This window comes from Nasonia vitripennis, chromosome 2 (assembly GCF_009193385.2).
Source record: "Nasonia vitripennis strain AsymCx chromosome 2, Nvit_psr_1.1, whole genome shotgun sequence".
Classification (NCBI taxonomy): domain Eukaryota; kingdom Metazoa; phylum Arthropoda; class Insecta; order Hymenoptera; family Pteromalidae; genus Nasonia; species Nasonia vitripennis.
In genome coordinates, this window is record NC_045758.1 from 34,669,162 (window position 1) to 34,679,006 (window position 9,845).

Genomic DNA, 9,845 nt, shown 5'->3' on the forward strand with positions numbered 1-9,845 from the left:
GCAGTGCGCTTTGCGCCGCGACTTGATAAACATTGTGGTAAACTTAAACTGTAAAATATTATTTTTCTTAAAAAATTGTATTTTTTTTTCATATATCGGGAGCCGATATCTTACAAATCATATCGATATTATCAGTAGCTGAGATATCGATTAAAATTTTCGATATATCGGAAAGAAAATATCGACATGTTCAGGTATCGATAAATATCACACATCCCTAGCAGGCAGGCGCAGCTCGGATCAACACGAAACATGACGTCTGGCTGAGCCCAAAAAACCAGAGAGGAGAGAGAGAGAGAGAGAGAGAAAAAAAAGACGACAGCGAGAAGACTCTGAGGACAGAGTTGCTGCAGATACGGAGTGTCCCGCCCCCACGAGCGCTTTAAAGGTTAACAACGGTAGCGCTCTGCTCCGTTATATATACTGATCGCTCGCGACTGTACGTGTTTGTGTATCTATACGTATATGTATATAGATGCGTTGAAGGGGCTATTTGGTCCGCGAACACTTTGTGCTACACGGCTGCAGTCTGCACCTGCGCATACATATATCGTGCTGTGCGAGAGGAAATTCAGCATAGCCTATGCAGCACAGTGAAGCCGCTCGTCGCAGAGAACAGAAGGATAAGCGGACGGATCTGAGGGGGCGACGAAGGACTGTCTAATAACGATTACCTCGCGACATAATAACAACAATAATAAAGGAGCGAAGTAGTAGGAGTGTAGATAGCCACTACTACTACCACGATCGCGACACAGAGGCCAGAGCAGAGGCAGAGGCAGCAGTAGTCAGCGGCGGCGGTAGTGTAGCGCAGTAATAGCGCAGGAGGAGGATAGAGCGAGAGAAGAAGAGGACGGAATAGGGCGGGAGAGGAGAGAGACAGAGACACACGGCGAGCAGTCGAGCCTTATGTCAAGCCAGCACTCGGCCGCTGCTCGGCTGCGCTGCGCGAGAGCTGACGAAGACGGTCGCCTGCCGCGGGCGACGACGACGACAACGACGGGAGAAGTCGCCGCCGCGAGAAGCGGCAAGCAGCAGCCAGCATGAAGAAACTCTTCTCCAAGATCGACAACACCGCCGCCAAGGAGACCAACAGCTACCTGGGCAAGGTCTTCGTCGTCGGCCGGCACACCGTCACCGTTGAGGAAGTCCTGGCCGAAGGTGAGTTAGTCCCTCTCTCTATTCCTCCCACTCGCTCTCTCTCTCTCTCTCTGTATCTCTCGGGTCGTCTGCTCTATTTGCGATCCTAGCCGCTTTGTATACTTTCATTCTGATGCGTATGTACATTCTGCGACTTTTAGAGGTTGTCGAGCAAACGGAAATTACCTATAGGTACTGCAGAGAGGCGGAGGAGGAGAAGTAGGAGGCGGAGGACGAGTGTGCTGCACATATGACGGCCGACCGCATTGTTTTCTAGTGTCGATCCGCTTACGTTTTGCGCGGCATTTCATTCCCTCTCTGCAGTTATAACTGTACATAAATCTTGCCTCTCTCTCTCACTCTCTCTCTCTCTCTCTCTCTCTCTCTCTTCTGCTCACTCAGCTTGATTGTTTTTTTCTTTCCCCTCTCGCTTGCTCCCACCTCATTGTCCCCGATGGATTGGAGTTGTACTTTCTCTTGAAAAGTATTTAGAACTAATAAATGTGCCAGAGGCTCTTATCAGACAGCAATAAAAGTAAATTGCCACTGGCGGAATCTTGCCGAAATGAGCAGGGAGAATTTTGCACACTGAATTCTGCGCTGTCAATTAATTTCTCTGATGACACTTTTACTCCGAGATGGAAGAAGTGGATTGCCTGGTGCATAAAATTTATGCCTGCTGTTTTATGGTTCTTTATTTGCGAATCACTGGCTCCAGTGGAATAACCCAAAGTCAGTGTTCAATAACATGGATGTACTGTGGATCATCCTGAATAATTTTTTTTTTTTTTTTTTTTTTGATTCAGCATTTGTATTTAAAGTTTTCAAAACAACATTTAGTCAATTCTTATACCGCAACTAATATCTTGATAAGCCACCTGTGTTTCATCAAATTTTCACAGTATCGAGCCAGTAATCTTATCACTCAAGATAATGATTCTAGTTGTGTTTTTTATACATATCTTTGCCATCAAACTTGAAAATTACACAATCTATGTATCCATCCTTTTCTATATAAATTCTGAACAAAAACTTTTTTTCCACTGCTCTGCTGTCACAGCAATTTTGTAATGTCAAATTTCCAGGGGGTGGAGCTACATGTATATGATAAACTTGGTACTATAAATCAGGCTTGAATGACGCAAGCTAAACATGCTTGATTAATTCAACAATTAACAAAATAAGAAAGGCTATTTCATGGTTAATTTAAATTAAACATTGTTTGTAATTTCTAGGTCTACAATAATTTAATTATTCAACACATATAAAGATTAAATATTTCAACTAAAATGTTAGCTGTTGTGCTGAGCAATCATGCTAATGCGAGTTTGGGTTTGTTTTGATTGCAGGAGGATTTGCCATAGTCTTCCTAGTCAAATCTTCAGGTGGTCGTTATGCATTAAAGCGCATGTATGTCAACAACGATCACGATCTCAATGTTTGTAAAAGGGAAATACAAATTGCAGTAAGCATTACATAATTTATTTTAATTCAATCATGTGACTGAGATGTCAGTTTATCATCTACTTGTAAAAATTCACAAATTATTAATAATTTTTTCAGAGTAACTTGAGTGGACATAAAAACATTATAGGATATGTAGACAGCAGTATTACACATACAGGAGGAGGAGTTCATGAGCTCCTCCTCCTGATGCCTTATTGTAAATCGCAAGTTCTTCAGATGATGAACAACAGGTATGTATTAAGTAGAGTTGCAAACAATAAACTTTTTATAACTGTATTAATCCTATGCAGCACCTGACTACTAATTTTATTAACTTACAGGTTACAAACAGGATTCACGGAACCAGAAGTGCTTCAAATATTTTGTGACACGTGTGAAGCTGTATCTCGATTGCACCACTGTCAGACACCTATTGTTCACAGGGATTTAAAAGTTTGTACTACTATTTCAAACTACTTAACATAATAATGTAATATAATTTTAATACAATGAAATATAATTTTTGTGCAGGTAGAGAATATCTTATTATCTGATTCAGGACATTATGTTTTATGTGATTTTGGCTCAGCAACAGGAAAAGTTTTAAATCCTAGTGTTCATGGAGCATCTATTGTAGAAGAAGAAATAAAAAAGTATACAACACTTAGTTATAGAGCTCCAGAAATGGTTGACATGTATTGTGGTAAACCTATTACAACAAAAGCAGATATCTGGGTATTTATAAAAAATTATCACATTAATTTCATAATAAAAATAATAACTTTTTTTCATAAAATACATTTTTTAGGCTCTGGGCTGTTTGTTGTACAAGTTGTGCTTTTTCACTTTGCCTTTTGGAGAAAGTACTCTGGCTATTCAATCTGGAAACTTCACTATACCTGATAATTCAAGGTTAATATTATCTGTATAAGTGACTCGAAGGATTTATAATTACATTTTACTAATTATTTTGAAATATTTATAGATACAGCAAGTCTCTTCATTGTTTGATTCGTTATATGCTGGAACCTGATCCTGACATTCGTCCCGATATATATCAAGTGTCGGCGGTCGCATTTCAGATTGCGGGTAAAGAAAATCCTGTTCAAAATTTACATGTAAGTTGTGAATTTTCTCGTAGTTATTTTGCCAATTGACAATACATTGTAAATAATGTTATTTTCAAATTTACAGAAAGTTACTACTCCTACGATAGAGGGTTTGCCATGTCCACCTTTGGAGTCAGAATGTATAAAGCGGTCGTCATCTGTGAAAATCCCAAAGACCACGACAGTAACCACTGTCGAAGGCACGTCAGTGACACCCAGGCAAAGACCAAAAGGTCAGGGTGTCACTACCGGACCCATTAGTTTGAGCGGTCAGATAGTCAGCCAGATATCCGGCCAGGGAAATCAGCTGCATCCGCAAAGTCCGGCGAGTAATTCGGTCTCCTATGTGCAGGTCAATCAGCAAATCACTCCTATCAATACTCCCCAAGCTTTTTTGCAGCCAATACCTGGTAATAGTCAGCAAAACCTGCAGTCATCCTTTGCTCAAGTGCCACCACACATTCCTTCACCCAGTCAAACAACTCCCTTTGGGCAACCACAGGGACAGCAGTTATTCAATCAATCGCAGAGTCCTATGACAAGTCATTCTCCGCTAGCTCAGCAATCGCCTGTCACAGTGCCAGACAAGAACCTTTATTACTTTGATTCAAGGCAGCACGATCCGAGAACACCGGTAGCTCCAGGAAACGATGATAATTTAGAAGCTTTATTCCCTCCCTCCGGTAAGACTTTATTCACTTAAAGATTCTTTATTTATTTATAAATAATGTACAGCCGAATCTTATTTAAATAACTATGTTAATTTCAGGTTATCCCGACCCATTCAAAGATGACGGTCGTTCCCTACCGGGCCCAACTTCTGCTAAAATCCCACCGCCGGTTGCTCCAAAACCCAATGCCTCAAAGATTCCGCAAAAACTGATCACGCCGACGAGTGGTACTGCTCCATCAACGAAATTCCCACCGCCTTCGCAGCTACCTATTAATTTGAGCCAAAATTTGGCTCCACCAGTGTTGCCAAAGCCCGTCAATAAAACGGAAAGTCTTAGTCAGAACATAAGTTCAAGCACCTCACCCCCGGAGAGTCCAACGTTGAGCTCCTCTGCTTCGAGGCATAGGCGGAACGTCAGCGATACGAGTGCATTCAATAAGTAAGTCACCTTTGCTTTTCGTGTGATATGGTATACGATAGGATAATGATAAAAAACAGTTCACTACGGTACGTCATTCGGAAGTGATAGTTATCTAATGAGCAGATATGTTGAAAAGATATCAATGGGAAGCTTGGAATACTTTCTAGTGTATTTCGACACAGCTTAGATACAGTTCAGAATGTTAAACGTACACGTTATAATTATCATATATATTTATTGATTACAAGCACTTCTAATACAAAAAATTCATTTCACCGAAACGTTCACTAATTTATTCATATTGTAAATCCATTACCTTGATAAAAAGATCTTATCCTCGTAGATGTAATAATCATAACTCATGATTTTTTTTTAAAAATTTTTTTTCATAATCTTCATTCATGACGTCACACTTTGACGACAGAAACGTCAATACTTACAGAGTTTTTGCGAACGAGACGTCTCAGTTCCTAGCACCCTACGAAGCGTCTGTCAAGCCTCGCACTGAGGATGTTTCGCCTCCAGAAGTACCCACGGATATCAAACTCGGAATCGGTGCAAGCGCGTCGCATGTACGTGTTGTAAGTAGAAGAGCGCACCATTTTTTTTTTCGTTCCCTTATTTTGTTTTTGACAAGTTCTTTGAAAAATAAAATCAGAAAACTGATATTATTAAATACCATTTTACTTTATACTTTTGTTTATTAGAATTTCATTTTAATCATTTCAATACGGATTTATTATTTCCAAAGTTTATTTATTGCACTGCACCAAGCTTCAACTTAGTCAAAGTTAATCGTGGACAGTTGCGCTCCATCGTCGCAGAGAAAAATATAATAATTGGCATGCGAGCAAACACTTGTCAGATCATGTCATTAGCCTACTTTTTATTTCTGCAATGATGGGCGCAAGGTCTACGTTTGACCAGAATCGAATTTTCTGTAATCAAAACATAGTCAATTTATCACCTCGGTCGTTCTGTCATTTCATAAATCAGGGAGAATTATCGAGCATATCGGGAGCGGAAAATCGATCACTGAGCGCGGATATCGCGGCTTGGAACCCCTTTGAGGACATGCAGCCGTTCAGTCAGCTCACCGAGGACCACATCTTTGGTGCGGAATTTGATAAGATACGAAGAGGAAGCAACAGCAGCATTGGCGGCGTCAAGAGTCGCGAGAGTTTGGTCATGAGCTATACAGAAGTACCGAAGGATCCGTTTGAGTCGGCTCCTTTCAGTCTGCCTAGTATGTGATTTTAAATTTCAAATGTCTGCTCGTTGGTTCTTGTCAGCATAATTGCTTTATTTTTCTTTTTAGCAGGCAAAAAGAGCAAAATCGGAACAAAGGCTGCAGCTATTGCTGGAGGTAATGCATGAGAAATTTTATTTCACTACTATTTTTACAAATTCTTTCCTCTTATAACGATATGTACCTCGCGGTCTGTCTTTGATGAATTTCGGAATTAGTTGTGGAGCTTACATATACGTGAGCATTGTAAGTTTAAAGGAAAAAAGAGCTATTTTATAAAGTATTTTTTTTTGCGAAAATTCAGTCAATCAGCACAAAGGTATATGAGAAAATCTATATCAATACCTGAATCAACCGGTTATAATGATATTTGTTTAGAACGAATAGTAGTACGAAAAAAAGATAATATGGCACCAAATTAAATTTCAAGCACTGCGTTTTTTTTCGTTTGAAATAAAATTATTCTCTGTTAGGCGCGAATAATAATAACGTGATTAATTATCCAAAAGAAAATAAATGCGACGACTCTAGGCAAAATTTATTATTTCGTAAAATTCTAGTCTGTAGATTGTTAACTATATGTGTACTATATAATCTATTTGGTCATTCCGGGGCTAAAATAATTTTTTTTTTGTCGCGTACTCTTACTTCGAGGCCCTGCACCGGAGGCAAACCTCTGATTATAATTCAAATACGATTATCTGCTAAAAATAATGCTATAGCTTTATTTTTAGCATTAAGTTCAATTGATCAAACTTACACAGTTTCTACAATTTTCAGTCCAAAGTCAAATACAGATACTGTGTTTTTAGTTGTTAAGAATTAATTTGTTATAATAGATACAAAGACAAAAGTTACAATTTTTTTTTTATATTTATAACTGTCGGCACGCATGTCGCCGAAAGTAGTGGGAAAAAGCTCAAATAAAATCCTCTATTCGCTTTAAAAATCAAAGTCAGTAGGTATTTACCAACCGGACGTATGAAAAAGTCTGCTTGTAAAAAATGTTCTGTGATTTAATATTTTTCAGTTACGATTATGCTCAATTTTTATACACAAATTATTTGCAATTGAGTTTCAGTCTTTATGCATCACTTACGTAATAACACTAATATAAGTTTTCTGCGTAATTTATAAATGAAAAGAATGTAATTAATTTGCAAAATCACGCTTTAAGAATATTGTCAAAGCATAATTATAAAGGCGAGTATTTTGGCACGTACAGAAAAACGAAAAAGTCATTATCTGTCGTATAATAAACTGGGGTTTTTATCACTTGGCACAAAACTATACAACATACACTGAGATTGCTAGAGTCGCTGTAAATAATTTTGCGTCATATACAGTTCGTAAACGTTGAGAAAGTAATGCTGGAATTGTTCATAAAGACGTAAATGAGCAAGTCGAGATATGATTGCAAAGATGGCCAAAAGAGAGGAATTATTATTACTTGTATCATATATAAATAATAAATACGATTAAAAAGGGATGTTTTCATTAAGTGTAACATGTGAGAGCAATGTCTATTGCATTCTACTTAGACGCGATGAACAATTATATTATAGCGTTAACGATTGTATAGTATAAATAGTAGCCACATTCTTGTGAAGAAACGAATAACTGCTGTATTTTTCGTGAAAGAGAATCCGAATTCATAAAAATGGCAAGAAAATACAAGAACGTGCACCAGTTAAGCACACAGAAAATGCATCTAAACTTAATTCACGTATACATAAATATAGTTACATACACATATAAATATATAAATAAATAATAGTCTCTTGCGATATTTCGAAAGAAAAACGAACTAAAGAGCAATGACTCTATATACATATAGTTTAACAAAGTCAAAGTTCTATACTTTTTGATGCTGTAAATTCTTCTTCCATGTCTTTTTGTGTGTTGCGTGCTGGCACGACTATGAATATACGCTTTCCCCTCTCTTGGCTATACACAAATATATGAATTTTCATTTCATTTGTTCTATTCTATACGTATCTATCTGTAAAAGTTACAAAGGTGTATTGCATACATATTTCCCATAGCAAGATGTAAAAACTATATATCAGACAAACGATCTATACTTTCAATATCTTAATGCATAATAAACAAAAGTCAAAAAATCTCACGAATGTCTTGTGGAGTCTGCAGCATGTATGAACTTTAGTAGCACACCTCTGAAGATCTTGGGAATAATGGAACGCTTGCTTATTTGTGTGTACCAGTTTGTTCTCTTTTTTTAACGATTGTGTAAATACTGACTATAAACATCTGTTGGCACTAAATGGTAACCGGATCACTCATACAATGTTTTTATCGTGTGGTATTCTCAAAGCTAAAGTTGTGTACATGTCTGTGAGTCAGTCGGATTGGCACTTGCACTGGCTTTTCTTGCGCTATATACTGTGTGAACCGGGTGCTTTTGGTAAAGTGTCTTTTCTGTCCACTGTCTGGAACACCCTAATGAGTTCAGGAGGCTTTTAATTGGATTTATTTACATTTATCCAGAAGCGCGTCTTTCTGTCTTTTATCCTTTAAAGCAATAAAGTGTGTACAAGTTGTATATGAGTTATATATATAATATACATGTTTTTTATTCATGGGTTGGTTAATATATAATTAACATGATCCCTTTGGTGAATCTTAACCGTTTTATATATTTAAATATATCGAAAGCGTTCAATTTATATTTAAATATGTGACTGTCTTTGCTTGTATGTATCATGTATAATTATGTATAATTATATACAATTTGTATATAATTTTTGCTGTATATCGGGCACCCAAGGCGTTTCTTTACTGATTTCATTCCCATACGCTTGCTAGATTCGAACGTGTTTTTTCAAACTTTATTATCGTGCTTGTTAATCAAACTTTCTGCGACACGTTTTTTAACAATAAAAGCAAGTATACGTCGACTATATTAGTTTGAAACAGTGGAGACCAGTTGGGTAAATTTTCAGTTTCAATTGTAAATGTGAGTCGTTTTTGTTTGTACTGTCGATTATAAAGATTTTGTGAAAAAAAAGGATAAGAAGGAAACTAGTATATATATAACAATAATGAAAGATTGCCGTTTCGAATGTAAACGTCGGAGAGCATCGAATAAGCCTGACAAATTTGGGGCATTGCTGTGTATTAAGATACTAATGTTAACAGCAATAAACAATATGTATATTAGCACATCGAGTTCTTTGTTCTTGAAAATTATTTATCGATAATCGTGCAAAACGCAGCAATGTTGAGAATTTTTCCCTATCTCTTTTTTTTTAGTGTGTTTAGGCATACGTAGAATTCATTCTGAACTAGTTTTAGTAGGCATATTTGTTTTTTCTACCATTTTAAGTAGAAAATTTACAAGTTAAAGTAGTTTTTTTTCGTAATCGTTATCATTCTTGAATTACCTTTTTAATTTGTTTATGCCGTTCCACCTAGTGTAACAAATAATAATTTGTTCATTTTGAAAAAAACTGACGAAAGTAATTAAAGGAAAAAATGTATAATTTGTAACATGCATTTCTGCGTTTTTCGCGGTTTTATCCCTGACCCCCAGAATCTGATTAGGACTGTTCCAGACGAAATGGTGGCACTACTAACATGTTACGTAGCTTTTTTTTTATTTTTCACGCATTGTCCTTTCTTTCTCTCTCTCGATTTTGTAAAGAAAAAGTAACAAGTATTGAAAGTACATAAGTTGTACAGTGGTATACGCTCGAAAGAGAGAGAATATCTCAGTATGCAGACCTTAGTAGTCGTAGCATCAAGTCAAAAGTGTAATATTTTCTTACTTTTTTTGCACTACACTGA

The 9,845-nt window shown here is 37.1% G+C and overlaps 1 protein-coding gene across 4 annotated transcripts in view; it reads left to right on the forward strand.

Moving 5' to 3' along the window:
* The window catches only part of LOC100118474 (AP2-associated protein kinase 1), a 17,464-nt gene continuing 7,619 nt past the window's right edge, over positions 1 to 9,845 (forward strand). Inside the window, exons 1-13 of one of the 4 annotated variants that reach the window (XM_031924238.2) lie at positions 6 to 388; positions 476 to 1,161; positions 2,490 to 2,605; positions 2,704 to 2,837; positions 2,928 to 3,039; positions 3,118 to 3,321; positions 3,395 to 3,498; positions 3,572 to 3,704; positions 3,781 to 4,378; positions 4,465 to 4,807; positions 5,214 to 5,370; positions 5,786 to 6,035; positions 6,108 to 6,155. In XM_031924238.2, coding sequence (XP_031780098.1) covers positions 1,044 to 1,161; positions 2,490 to 2,605; positions 2,704 to 2,837; positions 2,928 to 3,039; positions 3,118 to 3,321; positions 3,395 to 3,498; positions 3,572 to 3,704; positions 3,781 to 4,378; positions 4,465 to 4,807; positions 5,214 to 5,370; positions 5,786 to 6,035; positions 6,108 to 6,155 — 2,317 coding nt within the window. In that variant the 5' untranslated portion in view covers positions 6 to 388; positions 476 to 1,043. Of the gene's footprint in view, positions 1,162 to 2,489; positions 2,606 to 2,703; positions 2,838 to 2,927; positions 3,040 to 3,117; positions 3,322 to 3,394; positions 3,499 to 3,571; positions 3,705 to 3,780; positions 4,379 to 4,464; positions 4,808 to 5,213; positions 5,371 to 5,785; positions 6,036 to 6,107; positions 6,156 to 9,845 lie in introns of all 4 variants that reach the window. The other 3 variants (XM_031924239.2, XM_031924241.2, XM_031924240.2) reach the window with 3 other exon arrangements.